The 25,821-nt window shown below is 31.1% G+C and overlaps 3 protein-coding genes across 3 annotated transcripts in view; 2 read left to right on the plus strand and 1 right to left on the minus strand.

The window, feature by feature from the left end:
• The window catches only part of LOC119688415 (voltage-dependent calcium channel subunit alpha-2/delta-3), an 88,351-nt gene that overhangs the window by 15,339 nt on the left and 47,191 nt on the right, over positions 1-25,821 (plus strand). The window lies entirely within an intron of this gene.
• On the minus strand, positions 3,177-4,275 carry LOC119687374 (zinc finger protein sfp1-like). The gene is made up of 2 exons (XM_038101663.1): positions 4,056-4,275; positions 3,177-3,988 (listed from the first exon to the last, which is right to left on the minus strand). The coding sequence occupies exons 1-2, from the start codon at positions 4,243-4,245 to the stop codon at positions 3,285-3,287; spliced, it is 894 nt and encodes a 297-aa protein (XP_037957591.1). The 5' UTR covers positions 4,246-4,275; the 3' UTR covers positions 3,177-3,284.
• On the plus strand, positions 4,314-5,955 carry LOC119687371 (zinc finger protein sfp1-like). Its single transcript, XM_038101662.1, has 2 exons — positions 4,314-5,054; positions 5,122-5,955. The coding sequence occupies exons 1-2, from the start codon at positions 4,865-4,867 to the stop codon at positions 5,823-5,825; spliced, it is 894 nt and encodes a 297-aa protein (XP_037957590.1). The 5' UTR covers positions 4,314-4,864; the 3' UTR covers positions 5,826-5,955.

The following is a 25,821-nucleotide window of genomic DNA, read 5'->3' on the forward strand; positions in this document are numbered from 1 at the left end:
AATCCATAGGCCAAAAATCACCGTGTTATTCGATAACTTGTTGCTATTTTGAAGATAGGTTAATTTCATTATGCCTCTCTCATAGAAGTCCTCATCCCTATTGTCAAAAATTGAGACAGTCAATTTTAACAAGCCTCTCTTTAAGCGAATTTATCACCAGAAAAATTATTCATCGTTCACAATGGGCAGGAACAGATGGTAATCACTTGATGTCAGGTTTGGACTATAAAGTATAAGCAAAAGAATTTTCCAACCTGCCGTGGCTTCGTGAAACACAATTACTTTCCTGTTACTCAAATCTAGCCATTTCTGGGCGATTGCTTCCTTCAGACAGTATATGTCCAATTATTGACAGCACAGTTCCTGGTTAAGAGTTTTGTCGTGGAGAAGCAGCTCATTTACTGCCAATCCCACGAAAAACACAGAACAAAACATACCTGGCCATCAATTCACGATCGGTTTCACTGGACGATGTTGTAAGTGATCGTGTTCCACGTTTCATCATTAGTCACCAACCGCCACAGAAATGGATCGATTTTGTTGCAATTCAGCAGCGATTCGCAGATGAAAATTTGATCCATGAGGTTTTTTGCGTTAACTAGTGTAGCACCCATACATCAAACTTCTTTTTGTATCCAGCCATATTCAAACGGTTCTAAACGATGTTTGGTTTTTATGCAATCTTTAGCTCTTAGCCAATCGAAACAGTGCTTAAATAACTGTAACTAGTTGGACTTGACAATTTTCATGATTTGATTGTATCTTCGACGATTGGCCTACTAGAACATCTACTGGTGCATTTTTGATATCGAAATTAACGGAACCGAGTCGACGAAACCAAAATAGCGCATGATTGGCTTTTACAGTATCAGGACTATAAACACTATTCACATTTTCAGCCACTTGGCTTCTGGCTTGCGGTTTCGCCATTATCAAAGAAAAACTGTGAAATATGACGTATTTTTTTTTTTTTCTGCTTATGTTCATCTTTAACAAGCACTCAAACAAAACTGTGCCAACCAATTGTCAAAATTATTTTTAATATGAAATCTCATCCTTCAAACGCCATCTAGTGTGACCCCATCTGACTTTTACAACGTGGGATACAGATAACTAAAGTTATCTAGTGGAAAAAAAATCGATTTCCTTTTACTGCACCAATTTATCATTTAATATATGTAATATTAGTGAGTTATATAGGCGTTCACTTACAAGATTGTCATATATCAGGACTTTCCAGATCAGATAAGGTTGCGATCTATTACAAATCACTGAATAGATTGGAGGACCGCGAAAATAAATACATTCATAATTTTTTCGAAGAATAATAAAAATATGGCGATAATGCTAAATTAAGTTCTATTAATTCTTTAATCATCTTTCTTAATCATCTTTTTTTTTTTTTATTTTTATAAAAATTATATATATTTTAAAAATTTTAATAAAAAATAATAACATTATTTAAAAAATATATCTATAAATCAATATATAAAATAAGAGAAATCAATCAATATATACTATAGTCATTGTCAAGTAAGTAAATTAACATGAAGTATAATTTTTTATTATATAAATTTAAATTCAATTATTTGGACTACCATAAAAATAAAATAATGTTATGTGACTAAAATATAACATATCGTAGGCCGCATGAGGCCCATAGACCATGCTATGAACAGCCCTGTCTCATACAGTGACAACAGTTGTGAGACGGTTTTCGATACAAGATGACTGATTAATAAAAATACAATTAAAATATATAGGCATTAATCACTTAAGTTAATAAATAAACAAATGAGTAACACTTTTAAAGTCTTCGATTTATAGAAATCCCAGTTTTAATACTTGCTCTCAATATTCACCCTAGAAAGCAAATACTAGAGTGTGATTAAGATATTCTGCTTTTTTACTCTCAACATATTTTATTGACTTGGCAAAGTCTATTCATAGAAACTATTTAAAATAATTGTGTATATTTTATATATATATACATATTTCTTTTTTTGGTTTTATTAGTAGTAGTAGTACCTTTTCCTCACCTCTTGGGTTAAAATATATTTCCTACCTAAAGACTTAAAGAATATTTCTTTATACCTATGTGCATATGGGTATGCAGATGTACGTACAGAAAGTGGAACGTGTACACGGTGCGTGCCAGAATTATTTCAAGCGATAAATTTAATATATTTAAATACCTCTAAGCTTATATTTTCATCCTTTTGAAATCCTTTTACATGTTCTCTGACTTGTGCGTGTATGCATTGATATGTGCGTGTTAATTACAACAGAAATGGCGTTAAGCCTCTTCTGCATTTCATCATACCTTCAATGCTTCATTTCGGAACGTGATATCCTGCGTAACTCCTTCTTTTGCATTTATTTCAAGTTTTATTGTTGTAATTATTATTATTTTTTCTCAACAATTTTTTCTTAATTCAGTATATTCCTTTCTTCCATCCAACTTAGTTGTTGTGTTCATGTTCGGCTTTACTCTCGTTTAGTAATAACTTGAAGGACAACTGTCAAATGAAAAACTGCTACGGCTAAAGCGTAAACACTAATATCCTTTCGAATCAGGCTAAGCAAAACTATTTCAACAAAAACGTAAGTTCTAATGAAGTGAAAATATGGAGGGAATAGGTGTACTGATGTAGTGTGCAAGCAAAAAAAAAAACCGGGGTAAAAAATAATGTATATGTCACAATCATTTTGATGGAATAAAAATAACCTTCTAAATCAATTTATTCGTACTTGAGATATGAACCCACTAAAACTAACCCTTAGGAACGCAAAATGTACAAATTTTAGTCAATGGCATTAAAACACTGCATGCTTCTTTTTGGAACAACCGGAGAAGTATGGCTAGTGGAATAGACTTTGTTGACTCATGTTAAAAATTAAATATTAAATATGATTTAATTGTGTCTATAGGTCTACAAATTACGTCTATAAAAATTTCTTTACGGATTTGGCTGAAATTTAAAACAAAATAAATCACACGTACGCCGAAAAAAACATTTTTAATTTTTTGCCAGTTGATACGGATTAATGGAGTTTTGAAAATTTATATGTAAGAAATTTCTTAACTGGTCACAAAATTTTCATAAGTTTATTTCAATTATCTTTCAAAAGTCGAGAACATTATTATTAAAAATAATAATATATAAAGATCCGTGAAACCTTATTAAACACAAACATGAGTTAACTCAAAAATAGTCTTATACATGTTCCATTTCTTCTTCGACGTCTCTCCGAGGTGCCGTTGTTGTTGCAAGCCACTGTTATTAATCCGATTTATGTTCATCTGCATTTTTTTCCAACTCTCTTTCATACAACTCCGAATGGTATCTTATACCATTTAAATGTTTATATCGTTTGTTGCACCCTGGAATGGGACAAGGAAATGGCTTCAATTGCGAGTGATCTGCCCTTAGAACCGAATTTTGGACAATTTCATCCGGAGTCAAATTACTCAAGGCAATATGGGTACTTTCGTTAAATGTTGGAGGAGGTGATGCAGAGGTTGTTTGTGTTGGAACATCACTTGTCTTTGCCATGGATGGCTCAACATTACGGTTAATAGATGAGATTCTCTTCTTTGAGAATGAGATTTTAGAACTGTTACTTTTTCGCTTTACCGCCGATGATGATGATGGAATGTCATCGTTCTCAAATGATTCAGCATCTTGATTACCAACTATTTTCATTGAATGCATCTTGGGAATTAAACCGCGCTTTGCTTGTGCAACGACCGACTGAAACGGTGGTGGAGAATTATTGCTGCTTGCCGAAAATATTGGTACCTGAAATGGTGTATTTGCGTTACTATTAACAGTAGCAGGTGCTAACACAGACTGTGATGATGGACCAGCACCATCATATCCATTTGCATTCAACAACTGAATTGGAGGCTCACAATTATTGCAGTTTACTGGAGCCACGGATGGGTGGAGACGTGGTCCGTTGTTGATGCGATGAACCGGAGGACCTATTGATTAAATCATAGAAAAATGTAAATTTTGAGGTAGATTAAAATCGAAAAGCAATACACTTACGCATCATCACGTCATGGATATTGTTAGGCAATATTTTGCTCATGGGCACCATGGTTTCAATTCCAGAGACTTCTTCACTGTCATCCATTACAATATGTACACGCTCAACGTGCTGAATCAATTCAGCCAGACTACCGAACTTTTCACCACAACCGCTGTATTGACATTTGTTGTTAAAAAAGAAAGCCATTGTTTCTGTATATAAAATCTGATATGTTTTTCTATTAATATTAAAATTAATTGATATATATTCTCGTTTAATGGAAGCTTTTGATTTTTTTGTCTTCGTTATACCGGAATTACTAAAAACGAATAGTATAGTTGTCAAAATGAAGACGAAGGAATGATTTATATTGGAATATTGAAAGTTGCTCTGGCAACAACGTTAACGACGAAGGAACGGTGCAGCGCCTCAAATCTGTGCGCACTACATACAAACATCGCAAGATAAAAACAAAGCGCATTAATAAAAATTTTAATTAGAAAACACTTATCCAATTATATTTGTGAACCTTTCGATTATGACAACTCTGCATGTCTTAATTCTTTACACCGTTCCTTCGTTGTAATTTTGGCGATTGAAGCATTCGTTTTTGGCAGATGGTACAGTTAACGTTGTCGCCATAGCAACTCTCAATGTTCCAATATAAATCGTTCCTTCGTCTTCATTTTGACAATTTTATCATTTGTTCTTATTGTTTCGACTAAGCGAAGCTAAAAAAAATCTACAGCTTCCATTAAACGCGAATATATACCAATTCATTTTAATATTAATAGACAAACGTATCTCGATTTTATATATAGAAACAATGGCTTTCTTTTTTAACAACAAATGTCAATACAGCGGTTGTGGTGAAAAGTTCGGTAGTCTGGCTGAATTGATTCAGCACGTTGAGCGTGTACATATTGTAATGGATGACAGTGAAGAAGTCTCTGGAATTGAAACCATGGTGCCTATGAGCAAAATATTGCCTAACAATATCCACGACGTGATGATGCGTAAGTGTATTGCTTTTCGATTTTAATCTACCTCAAAATTTGCATTTTTCTGTGATTTAATCAATAGGTCCTCCGGTTCATCGCATCAACAACGGACCACGTCTCCACCCATCCGTGGCTTCAGTAAACTTCAATAATTGTGAGTCTCCAATTCAGTTGTTGAATGCAAATGGATATGATGGTGCTGGTCCATCATCACAGTCTGTGTTAGCACCTGCTACTGTTAATAGTAACGCAAATACACCATTTCAGGTACCAATATTTTCGGCAAGCAGCAATAATTCTCCACCACCGTTTCAGTCGGTCGTTGCACAAGCAAAGCGCGGTTTAATTCCCAAGATGCATTCAATGAAAATAGTTGGTAATCAAGATGCTGAATCATTTGAGAACGATGACATTCCATCATCATCATCGGCGGTAAAGCGAAAAAGTAACAGTTCTAAAATCTCATTCTCAAAGAAGAGAATCTCATCTATTAACCGTAATGTTGAGCCATCCATGGCAAAGACAAGTGATGTTCCAACACAAACAACCTCTGCATCACCTCCTCCAACATTTAACGAAAGTACCCATATTGCCTTGAGTAATTTGACTCCGGATGAAATTGTCCAAAATTCGGTTCTAAGGGCAGATCACTCGCAATTGAAGCCATTTCCTTGTCCCATTCCAGGGTGCAACAAACGATATAAACATTTAAATGGTATAAGATACCATTCGGAGTTGTATGAAAGAGAGTTGGAAAAAAATGCAGATGAACATAAATCGGATTAATAACAGTGGCTTGCAACAACAACGGCACCTCGGAGAGACGTCGAAGAAGAAATGGAACATGTATAAGACTATTTTTGAGTTAACTCATATTTGTGTTTAATAAGGTTTCACGGGTCTTTAATAATATATTATTACTTTTAATAATAATATTTTACAAATCTTAATACATTTGTTAAGACATTCAATTGTTATATCCTATGTAATTAAGAATTGTTATGATACATATAATTTTCCTAAAATATCAAGTATTTATTATTTTCTAATGAGATTTTAATACGTTTTTTTTTTCAAATCATCTGCTTGAAAATACTGTGATAATTTTAATTGGAAGAAATAATCTGCTTATTTATTTCCCTGTATTTTTGTTCGAATATCTTTGTATTAATAGACCAATCATGTTCTTGGCTTTTGGAAGATAATTGAAATGAGCCTGAGAATGAAAATGAAAATTTTGCGTCGAGTAGCCTGAGAACTTAGTGTAATAAATGGGTGAATGGCAGTTTCTATACCAAATAACTATACAAAATAAAAGATATACTTTTTTTTATAATTGGAATGGAATATTTCACATAAAATAATATTTTAATAATTTTTACAATTAAATGGAGAATAATTAATTTGTATGATATGGAAACTATCTTTGGAAGATCGTTTTGTTTCTTCAGTGCTAAATCGTATTTCCGTCCTTTTTTTTAGGTAAAGAATATAAATATGAATGAATGGACTTTCTGCATAATAAGGAATATGCTTCTCTACTTAAAATCATTAGTGTGTGTAATTTTCTAATGGTTCTATTATATATAGTCAAGCAAAACAATCTCTATGTCTAGTTGTCTGTTTGGACAATTTAGTATCATTTGAAACCTCCTTAAATTAAATTTTCGAAATCATCATTATTGCCACTTAATATATTTAATAAGCTTAACGTATTATCTAGTGAAAGCTGTATTATTTAATTGAGAGGATCGTAGAAATCTAGTCGGTATTTTAACCCAGTTCATTTTATTAGATCAAAATAGTTGTGCATTTGGACAATAGAGTCATGTAGGATTTTGTGTATTAGCACAAAAGATTCCCATAGAATGATAGGGAGTGATATGTACTTTATATGTTAACGTTGTAAGAATAATTAATGGAGTATCTGGCAAACAATACAAATAAATGAAATTGTTTGTGAAATTTTTTTAAAATTCAGTTTTTCTTGATAGCCTTATTTTTTGAAGTATTTTTAAAAAATTCCACTTTAAACTTTAACTTAACGTATCAATTTAATTTTTAAGAACGACTTTATTTTCAAATAATTTTTGAAAAATAATTTAACAAGCTTTCACAGTATTTGTGAAATGTTTGATATATTATTTTCATAACGAAATTTATAAATTTTGATTTACAAATCAGATTAAATATTCTGACGCTCTTTGAGACCAACATAGGCGTAGCCCAGGTGTTTATATAATTCGATGCCACTCTTTTAATATGTATTCAATGTAGTTTTTATAATGTGATTGGAAAATAGAATGAACCCATCTTTTTTGTTTCTGAATGTGATTGATTGATTGGGTTTCAATCAAACTGGAAACGGTTCCCGATTTTAATATAAACACCTTGCTTGATTAACGATGCAATTATAAATATGTTTTGCTTTGATTGTACTTTTTGCTGGTTCACTTCTTGACATCCAGAAAATCATCCACATACGGAGCAGGCTGAAGATAGTTTTATATAACTAGTTCATTTAATTTTCAACCGCCCATAAATTTTTTTGCAACTTCACTTAACTAATAGAACTATCATTCACTATCATTGAATAATTATGTGTAAAGGAAATAATAATTCAATTGTATAACATCATTTACTGCAAATTTTAATATAATTATTAAGTAGTCGGTGCAATAATTGCAAATGCATTCTCTTTCCTAGTGTCGTAGTAATGAAGGTTGTCTATTGTTTTTTTTTTTTTGTATTTTTGTGATGGTTGATGTACTAGAGCTATTCAAAGTACAGGTATGTTGCTCTATTCATTTCACTTCTACTCTGTTGCACATAACCTGATTAATGACTTTACGAGTTGTTATAATGACAACAACATGTGGTAACAATAACTTTGTTAAATAGGGAAAAACAAGAAATCTAAATAACATTAAAAACTTAGTAATCGACAAAATGATCACACGTTGAAGATTTATTTTACTGTCACTTTTACTGTATTTTGCTGCAGACACTAAAGTTGACACTACCCTTTAAAACTGGGAGTAGCTTTGGAAGTGGTGTTTTCTCAAAAGAGTTGAATATGTCCTCTTATTATAGGCTTCCAGATCACTATAGTGTTTGTCACGCAGAAGTGCCTGTCATAAAGAAAGCTTTCGGTTGTCTAGAAGTAGATAATATACTTAAAAGGAATAAATACGTACAACCGGAGAGTTTAAATACTTTAAAGTCCTTGAGTTGAGTCCAATTAACATCTAGGACAGTCTTTGACTACTACACATCTCTAAATGAGATTTCGACGCAGTTTAATATTTTTGTAATCTAGGTTCCTGATCATATGGATACTTTTAGCAATTGCGAAACGGACCAGCTAGCCAGTTGGGGTGCTTCAGGAGATCTGAATAGCATTATAAGCTGTGCTATAGATTCTTAGTGGTAGCACAATGCACCTAAAGGCCTAAGTGAATCCCTTGAGATCGCTGGTATAACCTAAAACGTAGCTATGAAGATTTTACGAGCATTGTAGTTGGTTAATATTTCTCTCGTAAGTTGCCATTATTTTTTTGCTCCTCTAAAAAAAAATTACGGCTACTGAAGCAGCTCCTTTAATCACTTCATCATTAAAACCTAATTAATAGCATATTTTTCAGCGTCTTCATTGCAGCATTAAGTAATGTTAAGTGTAGGGAACAGGCTTACATGAATATAGACGCATCGTTTTTATGCATCGTATAGAAAACGACCCACGAATAAATGTTATTTGTTTTTTTTTTATATGTGCACTTTATCCTTAAAATTTTTTTATAATATGCATAAAAAATTTCTTATATCCGGGTCTTCCATTAATAATATACTTTCCGCCAATATATTTCTACATTAAGCCGTATTCTACAAGTGTTATTCTTAAGTCGCCGGAGGTAGTGCTTGACCTGCTCATGTATGTATTTAGTGCATAGACGTGCACATAGATTTTTCATTAAATCAAGCAAATAATAGTAGAAGTAGTAACGATAAATTATAGTAATAAATGAGAGAAAATAAAACGAAGAAGTTATATAGCATTGTGGAAAACGAAAGGAAGAGAAGAAAAATTTTCTATAAATATTAATGTTCTCATTTATTGGTGAAATTTCATTCTATGGACGTTGTTGTTGCTTTGCAGTTTATTTCCTGGCTATATTTTAAGGAGTACCAACTAGTACAGTTCCCTCTACTGTCGTGTATGATGTCATGTAAGTAGTTCTACTGCAGAATATTGATACATTTATTTGGTTTTGACTTAGTGTGAAAAAATTTGAATACATTGGTAAAAGTATATTTAATAATTAACATTGAAGAGACATTTTACAAATGCACACTGATAAAGTTCCCGAAAAATTGTAATTTCGACTAGAAGTAATTCTTACATGAAACTTTTTCTTGTTAAGGACCGAATGTTAACTCTACTCACTTACTAATTCTTTTAATTTATAGTAATAAAATCTAAATCTTAATTTAACTAATGGCAAATATTTTCAGTCTTGCATCTGACGGTTTTGTCGAAATTTGTATATGGAATTCCTCAACTCCCAATGGAGGTACAACTCCTCCATAACATAAAAATGAACTACACTGACAATTCTATAAACTTAGCTAATGCAAAATGAAGTGTGCAGTCAGTGTCAAATTTTCAATATACTATATACAATATATTACCACGTTAAGTTCATTTAGTTCTAGAATATTACCTACCAAATAGATGGTTTAAAGTTGTAAAGTAGTAATTTTGTCAAATTTTTTACGTTAATGCTAAACTTCCTCAAGCTAACGATCTCAAATTCTTTCCAAACTTGCAGCAAAAATATATTTCTACTAATGATATTTCTACTAATGATATTACTACAATTATTGATGATAGTGCTATATTTAGCGATTACAAAGCTGTTTTCGTAGATACTAATCTCTTTTAAACCCATCTAATATTGATTGAAAAATTGTTTCGGAATGGCGAATCAAGTTAATGAACTAAGAAACCGTCATATTACCATCACACTTGATAGTATTAGTTCACTAGCAGTCTCCATAAATCTCTTTGAGCATATATTATGCACCTATTCCATTCTCTAAAATAAATAATCCGTTTTATTAGGTGATAAATTACTGTGCAGTACTCTATTAGAGCTTTTGTAATGATTATTAAATTGGTTTTCTTGAGTTACATATATACTTAAAATCGATTTCTGTTGAGAGTTTCTATAAGCGATTTTGTTTATGACAGCTTTGGTACATTGTCCCAGTATACTTAGCTCTGTTTCTCCTCTTCGTTCTGAATAAATGGAAAAAAAATAACTTCTTTCTAAATTCTAGAATGATTTAGGAACTACAAAACCGCAAGGCTGTTTTTTTTTCTAGTTGATTTTGTCTGGTATTCTGGGGTCAGAAACTGTAATGTTACTCGAAAATCATTGGGTCCATATCTGAGCAATGTAGCAACAAAAAAAATCTATTCGAGTTTTTTTATATTTTTATTTTCCCCAGGTAGGTTGAAAGTATAGAAAGTTACTGTATAAAATTTAAGTGGAAACAAATTTTGGCATTAGATGGTAGAGGTCAAAACCTAAAACCCAATTCCAGTAATACAATACATACACAGAACATATATCTAAGTTGAAATTAAAGAAAAGTGAGGAGAGAATGGAACGATGTTTTTACTAGGTCCTAATAACTGATGAAGAGCACACTCTGCGTAAGAGTTTATTGCTACTACAATTGTAGAGTTGGAGAGACATTTTTTTAATATTGCTTGAGGTCTATAATATATTTTATAACATTTGAAAAATACAATCGAAAATATTCCGTTTTCGTGTAAACTGAACTGAATACTTTAAATTTCGTATTGATTTCTGACAAAATCTGAAGAACAACTGACCGAACAATAATATTATTTATGACTGATTAATAAATCTACCTATTAGTGAGGTGTAAAGCTCCGCACACTCCCACATAATCCCCAAGTAATTTAGGAATTGAGTATGTCTTTAGCGTTAATAATTTTAGAAGCATTTATCCATATTATTTTAATGCCATGGAATTGTAGCAAATAATGGAAGGTGACGGTGACTGTGGCGATGGTGGTGATGATGCCAGTTGTTGCAACAACTTGCAACAATAGCGTATTGATACTTAATGTTGTTGTTTTTAATGGTATTGTTGTTGTTCCACCAATAGTGCCTTGATTGTAAGATTATGTATTAAAAACGCATATGACGCTACTAACATCACCATTGCCTTATGTCCTTGCTCCAGTTTAGTGATTTCTATATGACTACATATATATATATATATATATATATATATATATTTATTTTAATGTGTATTTGTGTATATGTATTATTTTAGTTGTTATAGTTGTGATTGTTGTGTGTGTAGCTTGGAGTTTTGTCATGGGAACAATAAACGCACACAGCAGCTGCTCCTGCAGGCTTCATCAGTTCGAAACTGTTTAGTTTGTTGTTTTATTTGCACTAGTTTTGTTGTTATCATTGCTGTTGTCACTGTTGCCACTGTCGCCACTGTCGCCGCTGTCGCCAGTGTTGCAATATGGAATGCTGGAATTTCGGAATTAACCACAAAATGAAAACTTTTTCCTCCATGACAATTGTTCGCCATACTTCGCTGTTGTTGCTGGTTTTTTTTTTGTTTTTGTAAAACATTTTTTTTTTACTTTTTTTTGTATTCTTTTTTTTTGTTTATTTTTCAGTTTATGTTTTTTTTTGCTTTTGTTTTTTATTTTTTTTTCCATTTTTTCGTTTTTTTTTTTTTGTAAACACCAAGAACAGCGTATGCTATTGCAGTTCTGCTTTGGGCAATCCTTGGTGATGTTCGCCATACTATTCCTTCACATCTTCGTTCCTGGTTAGTTAAAAGCCTTTCTAGAATATGTTTAAAAGTATCTATGCATAGTGCAACTCATATGCATACTTCTCTGCATTATACATATATATGTATGCACATATGAGCTACTCTACTAATGTTCAAGTATGTTTAAATGTGTGCGCTTAAAGGAACTCACAATGCCGAGCATATATACTCGTACGGGAATTACAAAAATTGCAACATTAACGCAATGAAATGTTGTTTTACGTTCTATGTGTATACATATGTATATGTTACTATATGTAGTACTCACATATCTACATATAGGTTTTTGTTTAGAAATCTACCTTTTTCGCAGCAGATGCAATGGAGAACTAAACTTGAAATTAAGGAATTTTCTTTTAAGATGTAGTAAAGAAATGCAAGGAATATTTGCTTTTCCTGGCAAAGCAACAATGCTGAAGGATTAAGTGAAGTGGCTGAACTGTAACTTGCAACATTGATAATCCACATAAGAATTATAAAATTCTAATTTTAATAAAAGTGTTAATTCCGAAAATGATCTCAGTAATTGCACTAATGAAAGCTATAATGATTAAAGTGCATTAAGTGAAGAATTCTTCGTTTTATATGCTATTAATTTTTTTAAAAAAATCAAAAAAATTAACATAGATAGCGATTTTAAAGATTTTAATCTTTTACACAACTTTAATAAAAGAAAACTTATAGGAGCTTTTTTTTTTGAACACAATAAGTCCTTTGAAATATCCATACGGATATAAAGCTTTTAATATATAATAAAGAATTGTTTTATAAAGATGATTTCGAAAAGTAGTGAACTACAACAACAAAAATTATTTTTTATATTATTTTAATTAATTGAAATTTTGGCTGACCGTATAGTTGTTTCGTGTATTGCCAAATACCCATCATCAGTGGTCTTGGAAATAATTCTTGTATGCAATTATTTGTAAATAATTTTTTTTTGAGACTACAAGTAACAGGAATCGAACTTGTGTCCTGCCAAATTTGAAACTCAGAGTCAGCGCTCCTTAACCAACTGACCAAAAGCCGTACTTGAGTTTTATGGTCGTACATTTTTCTGAAGTTTTGTTACTTCGCTGTGAAAGTTTTATTAACAAATTTACTTACTGTGTTTATATCAGAACGAAATCATAAACCAGCTATAGAATAATTGAATTAATTAATTATATTTTTTTATTTTTAATTGTTAAATTTCAATACTATTCTGTTTAAAAGTAATTCTAAAGAATTTATAAAAAATTAAATTTACAAACTTGTAAATAAAATAAGCTCAACATAACCATATAATTAAAAGTAAATTAAGGGGTAAGTACTTAATTAAACAATGGGAATTATAATAGACTTAACTGTTTTCAAATAACTATGATAAAAAACTATAAAAAAGATAATAATATAATTTTAAATATAAGTGAAAAAAAGACAATATAAGTTTTAAAAATTAATAACAAAAAAAATTATTCATAATAAAATAAGATAATTATAAATAAAAAAAAAAATTATAATAAAAAAAATAATTCATAATAAAAGAATATTATTCACAATAAAAAAAGATAATTTATAATAAAAAAAATAATTTAAATAAAAAAAAAATTTCTATTAAAAAAAAAATTATAATTAAATAAAAATAATTTATAATAAAAGAAAATAATTTATGAAATAATTTTAAATCTATAATTTTCTTTATAAATAAACAGAGGTAAACTGACTTCATTTATTCAGTGTACAAAATAATCGGAAGCTGGTGCAGCATATATGAAATACAATCTTGTATTATCAGTTCCTGCATAGATTCAATGCATAACACGTCAGTTTAAATAGCAAAAATTGCTATTTTAAATAGACAAAAGGTTTAATTAAATAGACAAGGGGTTCAGAATGAATTAGCAGTTAAGAATATTGGAAATGTCAATTGTCACTTAATAATTTAAGGTCGACATTATGTTTAATAAAAATAATGACCCTCGTATTGTGACTACTAGCTACTACTATTAATGCAATTATACTATTTTGATACGGGGTTTAATGTTCAACGCTGGGTTGTTATTTATGATTAAATTTTAAAAAGTGATAATGTAAACATTTGACGTTTAGAGATCAACTTTAGCAAAGTTTGTGCACTAAAACTCGTAATTTAAACTTCTACGACTATTTCGGATGCTACTATTATTATAGCTACTTTATTATTTAGGTATTATTAAAGCTATTGGAATTAATACTGTGTTTACATTACAAACTTTAGTGAACGAACTTTACTAAAGTTGATTCACAAATGTCAAACGTTAGAATTATCGTTTCGGGATTTCATTTTGACAATTGTGGCCTTTTTAAATTCATTGATGACCAATTAGCTGGAAATGTTATTATGGAAACCTGAATTGTTCTTTATAAATAAATAATGAAAAATTTATAGTTTTTAAAATAAATGAAATAAACAACTAAAATGCATATTATTTAAAGAATTTTGAAAAGATTTTCAATTTGTGTATAAAAATTGATATTTTCAGAAAGCCTATTTTTAGAAAAATCTAAAACCGGTATTAATAAAATAAAATAGAGGCATAAAAATAGAGTAGTAAAATTTTGTGAAAGTCAAGCTTCAAAGTCAAGCTTCTAAACAAATATGCTCCAGAAAAAGAATTAAAAAATGTTATTTCAATGTTCAATTCAAATTTTAAATATTTCTGAAGAAGTACAACAAATAAATAATTTTTTTAAATTTATTCATAAATAACAACCCAGTTTCTACAGTAACGTTGCTAACTTGGCACTAACAATATGGTATATGTATTATTTTAAACATCTGTCATTTCGCTGTTTGGTATCAAAAAATTGTCGATAGCTCATTATTTTTAGCACTGTATTCAGGAAAAGGTATTAAATGGAGCTAACTTTGTTGCGCCTATTTTTATATAACAAAGTCAGCTTTGGTAACTAGTTTTGGCTACTAAAACCAAAAAACTACTTTTACTATTACTACTACTATTACTATTACGACTACTACACTACTACGTCACTACTACTACTACACTACTACTGCTACTAATACTATTACTACTACTATTACTACTACTACTACTACTACTATTTTTATTATCACTAGTACTTTTCCTGCTAAAATTACATTTTTAATGTAAACTAGTAATAATTTTTATTATGATATTTTTTTCTATAAAAAAAGTTCAATTATTATTATTATTGCTCTTATAGTAAGTACACTGGTACTGTTTTTTTTTTATTTTTTTGACATCTTTTATCTAAGATAAGTTAAACACATACGGGTGGGCACTTCGCTTTGAGCTCTATTTGCAGGGAAATTTCACAATCGTCCTTGCAGTTGTCATATTGAAAACGCATTAAAATTCCAATTTTTATTACACTGAAAAGTTTTAAAGGAATTTTCCCCGCTCGTACATTTCAGCCCGCAGCGAAATGCTATGAGTTTAAGTATTTACACTTCGTGGCTACTATTGTAGTATTTTTATTACTGGAAGGAGTACGAACAAAACCGAAAGTACAGGAGCAAAAAATTATATTTAAATTCTTCCATTATTTCATTGCTTTTTACTATTTATTCGCATGAGTTGGGAACTTATTTTATTTAGGAAGATTTCATGGGCGGTACAATGGGAGTTTACAAGCTTATGGTGAGTATTACGTACTGTAAGTGATGTACTGAAAGGAAGAGCAAACTTATCTTTCTATTTACAATTCAAACAATTAAAATCTTTCATTTTTCTTAGCAAATAGACAAATAGAATTCGAGAGTTGATATTTTAAATGAAATCTTAACCGAACTTATTTAATTTCTAATGAACAAATAAACTTAAGACATAAATTAATGGAGATGGTTACACTCTTGCAGTCAGTCCAGTTTATTTATTTTTTTTTTGAAACAGTCAGTAAACAAATTCGAAATGCAATAATTTCTATTAATTTAATAGCCGTTGGTAGAAAGTCATAATTGTATTAAATTTTTTATTTAATTTTCTCTTAAAAGCTACATATTATCATCAATAAAACAGTTTTAGTGTTTTTAAGTTAACAATACATAGGAACATAGGTACATAGGAAGAATTTATTTGTCTATACCATACAATTAGTAAATAGTGCAGTTTATAGTGCAGCTTTTTTTATATCACCGTAAGTGGAAAGCAACGAAAGCCACAGTGTGAGGCTTAAACCCATTAAAACTACCTCTTAGGAATGAGTAGAGAAGAGTTCCACAGCCATGTAGAAACTTCATTCCAGTAATCAAAGAAGGTAGATGAGAGTAGATAGGCTTAATACCTAGCAGGCTAGGTTTATCTAAGCCAGAAAGCATGGCCGTAATTAGGGAGTAAGGGTGGAATGAAGAGGGTGGGGTTATAGCGCGAGTGCAGAAGTAAGACTAGCGGTAAACTGTGTGACTAGGATCACGAACCCGCGTTTATACAAGGGAATAACGTGGGGATTACGGTCCCACTCCTCAAAGTAATAGGAAAATTTGAAGCACAAGGTTTGAATAAGGTCTTCAGGAAGGGAGTTCAGAATGGAGACGTCAGAGGTGAGGTCATGGAGCCGGGTCAAGTACCTACGGGGGAGTGACAAAAGGTACTTGACAACACGATTGATCTTGGCATTATTATTAAAGATATATGCTAAATAATTTTTATACGTGCTATATGTTATCAGTTGGTGATAGAAAAGTACGCAGCAACCGAAAGAAGTTGCTTTTCATCCAATACTTCAGATAAACTTCAAGGTAGAAAGTTAGTTTATCTCTACACTTACAATTGGCCGTTTGTTCTTAGTAAGACAAAGTTGAGATTATTGACAGGTTATATGATGAGTCACTGTAGGTATTTTCACACGCATCCATCATTCAAGGCATTAGAGTCATTTATTGGAATGGAAATAGATAAAAGCACAGTTAATTTATATTGGTAATCAAGATCTACTTTGTGTTTAACTTTAATCATTCTCAAACGTTGTAAACTTAGTTAGTAAGTTATGGTTATCATAGAATCCGTGAATTTTACATAAGCAAGTAATGTGGGTAGTCTATTAATAATATAATATGTCCTTGGTTTAGATGCATTTATTTTAATTTTAAGTGAGTGCTAATAAAAAAGCAATGTTGGTGGCAATTTAGTAACATTAATTTAGTAAAGCTTCATTGTGCTACTTTCAAGCTTAATATTTTAACATAGTAGTTTTTAATCATCTAAATAACTAATTGGTTTCGACTAACAAGACCAGCATTAAATACTTAGGAATCACGTTTGATAAGCGGTTCATTTGGCACAAGCACATACAAGTCAAAAGAAGTAGTTGTGCAAAAACATTGCACTGCTTACAACCACTTTTCAAACATAACAACCTCAGCGCGAAAAACAGAAAGCCGATTTATAGCCAGGGTGTGTGGGTGTATCGCATATAGCAAAGCTGCCGACTCTACTATCCAAAAGCTACAAGTTACTCAAAGTCCGAAGGCTCTTCAAAGTGCCATGGTACATCCGCACAAATGACATGCTAAGAGACCTTAGAATAGATCAGGTCAAAAAATACATAAGGGACAGAGCTCTGAAGCTATATGCTTCATTGAATAATCACGACGATTATGAGGAATACTTCAATTAGTCAGTGAGATGAGTGGGATTCTGTAGAAACCCCCCAGTAAGGCTCTATAATTGTCAATTATCAGAAATATTCTTGTAATTTTTTATTTCATGTATTTATCGAGCGAACTAGCAGCGTACTTGGTCAGTACACTAACGTTTGTCTTCTTGGTTTGACAAAATATCAAATAAGAGATGTTTTGTGAAGTTTTTTATTAGGAACGGATTCAAATACACCAATGTATTGAAAATATTAAGGAAGATCCTTGCTGACAACATCATGTCACCATGACGAATTTATTAATGGTATAAACGTTTTTAAGAATGTCGAGTAGACATTAAAAATAATCCGATAACTGTGGTATCCTAAAACATCCATTAATGTTAAAATCGTGTAAGAAATTTTATAGAGTATATTTGCTAGTAATAGGATGATTGTAAGAGAGATTAAGAAAAAAAAATTGTACTAAATAGTTCATAAGAAGCCACTTTTAATTAAAGAGGAATAGCTATACAAAAAATATACTAAATATGAACAACAAAAATTTCACAATTTCAAAATTTGTTAATGAACATTTACAACAAATGAACAAAACTCCAAAATGCGAACAAACAAGTCAAGTACGGCTGCGGGTCAATTGGTTAATAAACGTTGACTCTGAGTTGCAAATTTGGCAGGGCCCGAGTTCAACCCTTTCTACTTGCATTCTCAAAAAAATATTTACAAATAATTAAATACAAGAATTATATCCAAGACCACTGATGATGGGTATTTGAAAACTTATACATATCATTACTGTGAAAAGTATTTCACTACTTTTCGAAACCTCTCTATTACTTAAAAATAAAATTTTGTTGTATTTTACTATTATTTAAGAGTCTTTCTATTAGTAAAAAAAATTAAATATTATATTTAATATATGTTTTTCAAATTATGTGTATAAAGAAAATAAATGATGTTGTTAAATTTTTTTTAATGTTTGTATGCTTTAGTAATCATGTTAATCAGAGACCTACAAACCTCCATTCAACAATTTTCTATTTTTCTAGCACTTGTCGACCTTAAATTTTTCCACATTAGATTTTGTTATGTCCGTCTGTCCATCCAGTTAGCTAAGTAGATTTCATTAAATTAAGATTTTCATCTTTCTAGAATGAGACTGTGTTAACGATAACGTTACATGCATTTAGTTTTTGCTTTAACATTTGTAATAGAGATATTTTTTAAATTAATTTTTTAGCATTCCTACTTCTTGATTTTCTCCAAAAGCGATTTGAATTAAATTTTTTGTGGTTAAGAAGTAGCTCAAGTTTGGTATTTTAATTTGGAAATTCATCCAGAAAATAAACATAAAACTGTAAAATATAACGAAAAAAAGGTATAATCACACTCCTGTCAAAAACAGACTCCGTAAATAAAATTTTAATAATTACTTCCTTCTTACGTGTGCGTTACTTCACCCTCAGTACTGCTACTACAACTCCTAGTACTATTACTACTACTTCTACTACTACTACTCTGACTACTCTTGCTCCAGCTCCTTACGCTGGAATATGTTCATTGCAAATATATGCGTCTACATAATTTGGGCGTTCAAATCCATGTTGAATTCGTAATCCCTTGCTTTAGCGTCTCTTGGTTTTGCTCGTCTTAGATTCACATTAAATATTAAACGATATACATATATATTTATGTGTACATGTGTTAATGTAGGTATGGTTCTATATCATCAGCAAGCAATTATATGCAGAGTGGTTAAGTGAATTTACCACTGCGTCAAAATATGCTCGTAACTCTTCCTGTGATGAAGTACAAGTACAACTAACATAAGTTAAATTAATATTGTATTATGGGGTATACGTTTTTTAATAATCGGTCGTGGCAGCCTGATTTGGTACACTACAATGCACTATGAGATATATAAATAGCTGTAAAGATGTTGCAGACTTTACTGAACTTGTATAACTTAAATCTGTAAAAAAGATCTGTTAATACAATATAAAGTTTTAAGTGCGGTTTCAGAAGATATACGTGACCTGGAAGAAAAAGGAAACGACATCAGAATAGATATTTGGATAACAAAAGAAATTAATCTGATATACAAGTATATAATTGAAAAAGTATATTCCCCTAAACAGTTATGCAAATTTAAAAGGTATTTCAGCAGTTCATATTTTGCCCAAGGAAGTTCAGAACCGTAGACGAAAACGATATTAAAATCTACACTGAACTTCTTATAGGACACTGTAGACTCAAATACCACATGAAGAATATAGGTGCGTTAAAAGTGATTCCTGTTGACTCTGTCATAAGGAGAAGGAAATATCAGAACATGTTCTGTGCAACTGCGCAGTAACGGCAGGACGTAGACTTGACTACCTTGAAAGCTGGATTCTATAAATTTTCAAATCTACTTGTCAGAGATATCATAACATCATCTCAGTTAGAAGAACATAAGGAAATGACACTCCTATTTATTTTATGCCTACAGTCCCTTTAGCTTTGATATGAGCTTGGATGTAGATGGCGAAGCAGAAAATTCTAACCGCTTTCAATATCAGAAACTCTTCACCGAGAGAAAATTGGTCATATGACGCAATGAAAATATTTAAATATATTTGATATACTTCCATTACTTACGAATATTTCTCTTTTTCCAAAACAAAGAGAAAAAAATATTGCCTTAAGAAAACTGGTTAACGCCCCATGGTATGTAAGAGGAGCCGATATCCACAGAGATCTGAGAGTGGATTCAGTTGAAAAATACATTAAAGATCGTGCTCTGAAACTGTTCAACACAATTGACAGTCACAATAATCCAACACTCAGTATCCTAAAAATACAGCGAAATTTGATAAACACAGGCAGATACAAAGACATCAGATCCATCATATTATAAAGCCCCGTAAAGCCCCGTATTTAATGTGACTTAAAACTGTCCACAGATAAAATAGAGTAAAGGTGCTGATTCACCAACTCAGACATCTGAATATCAATATCAATCTATACTTATCTAGCATATGTTAGTGCTTTTGCTAATAAATAAATTTCAAAAAAATCAGTTATTCCGTTTACAAAATACTGAAAAATACGTTTAGTTCAATATAAGGAAATAACATCAATACAGTAATATAACTATATCTGACTTTCATTTTATATTAAACATAAAGTAGATGAAAAATCACAAAAGCCACCATTTCATCTTATAGAGTCTTAGCATTATGGCGTTGAGAATTTCATTCCAGTAATTAGGGAGTCAATTAATCCGTTAGAAAACGGATTTCATATTAGTCAAAAAGCATAAATAATAATTAAGGAAGAAAAGAATTAAATAAAGAGGATAGAGTTATTACGCAAACGTGATTGAAGATCATTTACAGACTTTATAAGCGGGATCTCGAAAGCAGCGCTTATATAAAAGAATGATGAAAATAGATGAGTGCAATTTATTGAAATCTAATTAAAGTATACTAAGTCATGGGGTAGGGTGCTGGGTTGGAGCTCATCAGGAGGCAGATCATATAGCCAAGCACCTGCCCACCGAATATCAATGGGTAATCATTAATGTGAGTAATCCGGAGTTTAGTATACAGCAGGGAGTTTATCGTTAGACTTGCAGTTATCCTTGATGCACCCGTGGAGAACTTTACATTCATATAAATGAGTTTCTTCTATTATTTCCTATTTAAGTTAATTGCACACCAAATAGGAAAGATTTACGAAAGACAAGCACGAATAAGCTGCCTATAGGAAAGTAATTTAACTTTGTAGTTTAACTGATTTTGCCTGCGAAGGGCATTTCTGAGTTATATTTTATACTCATATTTCGAATTCAGTGAAAATTATAAATTTTTTAAGGAAAGTAGTAGAAAGAATTTACAGAATTTGAATTTCAAGCAATTCTAGCATCAAAAAGCAGTGTCGATGTTTCATATGATACCTACAAAGGTCTAGCTTAAAGGCATGTGTATCGTATAGCCAGTTAGATCATATAACAGGATTAATTGTCAACTGTGTGAGTGTTGTTATATCGAAAGGAAAGTAACTACCAGAGTTTGTATATAGGTACTCATGAGCGACTTATTTCTGTACATTCACAGAAATACAGGATATGAGCAGGCAATAATCTCTTGTGAGATTTAAAGAGCAAATTGAAGGCTTGATTGAAATTTTGTACTCACGTAAAAATATGCTCATGCTCATCGGTATGTGCTTCTCACTAGTGAGCAAATACGAATTCCGGTAACTACTCAAAGAAAACTCTCTAACAGATAGTTTACACTCATGAGCACCTCTTTAATATGAGCAAATAGAGAGCTCAAGCTCATGAGCAAAATTTGTATTCACGTAAAAATATGCTCATGCTCATGGGTATGTGCTTCTCACGAGTGAGCAAATACAAACTCTGGTAACTACTCAAAGAAAACTCTCTAACAGATAGTTTACGCTCATTAGCACCTCTTTAATATAAGCAAATTGAGAGCTCAAGCTCATGAGCAAAATTTGTATTCACATAAAAATATGCTCATGCTCATGGGTATGTGCTTCTCACGAGTGAGCAAATACAAACTCCGGTAACTACTCAAAGAAAACTCTCTAACAGATAGTTTACGCTCATTAGCACCTCTTTAATATGAGCAAATTGAGAGCTCAAGCTCATGAGCAAAATTTGTATTCACGTAAAAATATGCTCATGCTCATGGGTATGTGCTTCTCACGAGTGAGCAAATACAAACTCTGGTAACTACTCAGAGAAAACTCTGTATTTTATTACTTTTAGAATGATACGAGTATTACAAGAGTAATGAGTACTCACATATTTTGAAATTCTTTAGTGTTTTCTGAATACAATAAACGTAAAGAGTTTATTTTTTCTACGTTATGAACTTCGTGGAAAATAGTCCGCGAGTTTCAATATATTGAATACCAAAGCGATATTTTTCCTAATATATGATATATAGGTATATATATTAAGATGGATGTATAATTTGTTGAAAATAAATCAAGCAATATATGTGCAAAAAAAATAAATACTAATAAAATAATAATAATAATAAAACATAAAAGAAGGAGAAGCACTTTTTTGGTTTGGTTTTTATAAGTTGCAGTTAAACCGCACTTGCTTGGAACATCAGTCGCGTCATGTTGATACGAAACATCCTTATTGTTATTTTCTGTATTTATGTCCTTACAACTATAAGGAGTGGCCTTTAAGAATGCACAAAATAAAAAAAATAAAAGAACAAAGTAAAAAAATATAACAAAAAAATTTTATAGAAGAAAATGCAAGGAAAATACATTTAACCAACTTACCCATATACCATATACCATATGAACTAGGAATGAAAATCCCATAATCTAACCAACGAAGCAACTAAACAGCAACTCTCTACCTCAATACCCCAAATTTAGCTGCAGGAAAGCAACAAAATATTTTATAAACATTGCGTTACATTTTAAGCTACAGCTTTAATATTCCGTATCCACCCCTTCACCACCATGGTAAACCCCAGCACTTGATCTTCTGCCCGTAACGCTTCGCTTTTTAAGCAACTTTAGTACGTAGTACGTAGCTAAGAAAAGTTTTCTAATTAATTCGCAAGAGACATGCGGAACTACAAAAACAGTCACTCGTACTCGCTTTGGTAACGAGTGGAGCAGGCAGGCTGGCAGGCTGGCAGACTGGCAGGCACACCGATGATGGCAATGGTTGCAGCAAAAGCATCACGGTACAATGATGATAATGACGACGATAAGGAAATAGCACAAAAATAAAAAGAAATTAAAATATTTAAAAAAAAAAAACAAAAAAAATTAAAATACCTACATAAATATTTTTTTTTTTTTGACATCGTCAACGTCTTCAAAATAATAATTTTTGTTTTTACTTCTTTGGTGTGTGCGAGTACTCTGGTACTCGCATTTTCCAACTCCTTCTTCTGTCGTAGCGACGATTTCTTCCATAACGTTTTTGCTACTCATGGATGCTTTCGCAATTTCTATCTATCATCTGCTGTATAGCGTAACCCCTCAGCACTCCACTTTTGACAATTTCAAATTAGTTGACAACTTTGCTGTCACCTTTGAATTCCCATCCATTAGAGATTTAAAAATTGTTTTGTTAAATGAATGAATTTTTAAACGAAAAGTTTTATGGATATTAAAAAAACTGGAAGGTCCTAGGCGAAAATATTTACAAGTTTATAAATACAAATAAAATTTCACAAATTTGAAAACTATTTCTGTGTTTAAGCAATAAAAATCGGAAGTTATGAAATACACAATGAAATGGAACCAAATTGGCAGAATATGGTTAGAGTCTGGGTACTGGAGTTTTGATACCATAATTTCAATATAAAAATATATTTAATTAAATTCACCTTTGCTTCAACTAAAAATGGACCGAACATTTTTTAGAAATTAATATAAAAATATGAACGAAAATAGCTACAACTTTGCTGAATTATAAATTCTTTTATATATTCATCTTTATTATGAATCATCTATTTACTGCTTACTTCTTACTATATTTTAGGCATTAACGAATGTACAACCAACATGCCACAAATGTGAATATATTCTAACCACGAGCCATCTCATACACTGCTACAACAACCCAACCAACCACACCAGCTTTTTCAATGCAATCAAGCATATAGTGACTACTATATAATACAGCTCCACCTACCCAAAGACACACTAAATAAAATTTAGATATAATTCTCAATATGAATATAAGAACAAGGTGAAGAACCTAGAAGGCCAGTTCCTTATTATATATAGTATTTTATATTCAAGCATAAGCATAGCGACTACTATATAAGAAAGCTCCACTCACCCAAAGACACACTAAATAAAATTTAGATATAATTCTCAATATGAATATAAGAACAAGGTGAAGGACCTAGAAGTCCAGTTTCATATTATATATAGTATTTTATATTGCGCTATATGTTATATAGTATATAGTACTGTTATGTAGTATTATATATAGAGCAATAAGAATAGAATCGATCCATATTATTCATATAAAATTCTGAACTAAATAAGCTCTAAATGTTTTTTTTTGTAGTTACTTCTCTCAAAATTGGTGCTAAATTTTTAAGAGTGAAATTTGTTTTTAATTTTTTAGAAAAAAATTCAAATTTGCCTTAAATTTTTTTAGAACTACTCCGGCTCTATATTAGCTCTATATTAGCTTACAATTAAAGCTTGGTCAATTTTTAATGGATCTAATCCAGTAGAGAGACCTACAAAAGTGTTGAAATAGACAAATAGGCATTGCTAAATCGTTTCATCTCCATACTTTGATTTGAAACCATCCTCATTATTATAATTTGATGTTTTTACAACCTAGTTTGGGCCAGAAGTGACTCAAGTCTTTGTCTTCAATGATCACTATCATTGACTATTATTTCCAGTTTTATGCCTCTAAGTTCTTGACGTGTTTATCAATACCGCGTGACTTCAGTTCTTCCTCATGTCTGTGTTTCATTAGACGCTCTTTTAAATGTTTTTCTTATTCTAATATTATCTTTGCACACAATATACCCAGTACATATATAATATGTATATAATATGTATATGTATATAATATGTATATATACAGACAGTGATTATATCGTACATGTTAACTTTCTTTTCAAGTGCGTTTTCATTTGTTCTTAACAATATCCATGATTTTGTTTCATATGTCAGCACAGAAAGTATTATTGTTTTTTACGTATACATTAGTTTTTTTGATTTGTTGGGTAGATAGCTTACTTTTAAATAAGGATACTAATTCATAGAAAATGGTACTGATAGTCTAACGTTTATTTCTCCAGTCTCATCGTTCATAATTGCGTTTAGTTTGAAGCTTCACACTGTTTTAAATAATCTGATCGGATATACAAAGCGTGACACCTATTAATCGAATTTTTCTTTCAGTAATGATTGGCTGAATTCTCGTGTTTTCCATATTTACATTTAAATACAGACATAGTATCTAGAGTTCTAGAGAATTGAGTAGTGAAAAATAAATGTGTTTCCTATACTCTAATCGTCTATTCCGAATTTCAAGCACGTTAGATACTACTGAGTTTTCAAAACGGTATGCCTAACTTTGAATTGAATATACTACAATTGAATTTTACATCCTTCAAAACAATATCCACTTTTTTAATATACTTGCATTTTTTGTATAAAGTAATGAATATATCTAATCTGCATGAGATTGGATTTATTCTAATCCACATAATTAAAATTTATGGATGATGGGTATATAGTAAGCTAAAGAATGTATAAGTTT

Source organism: Teleopsis dalmanni, chromosome X (genome assembly GCF_002237135.1).
Source record: "Teleopsis dalmanni isolate 2A chromosome X, ASM223713v2, whole genome shotgun sequence".
Classification (NCBI taxonomy): domain Eukaryota; kingdom Metazoa; phylum Arthropoda; class Insecta; order Diptera; family Diopsidae; genus Teleopsis; species Teleopsis dalmanni.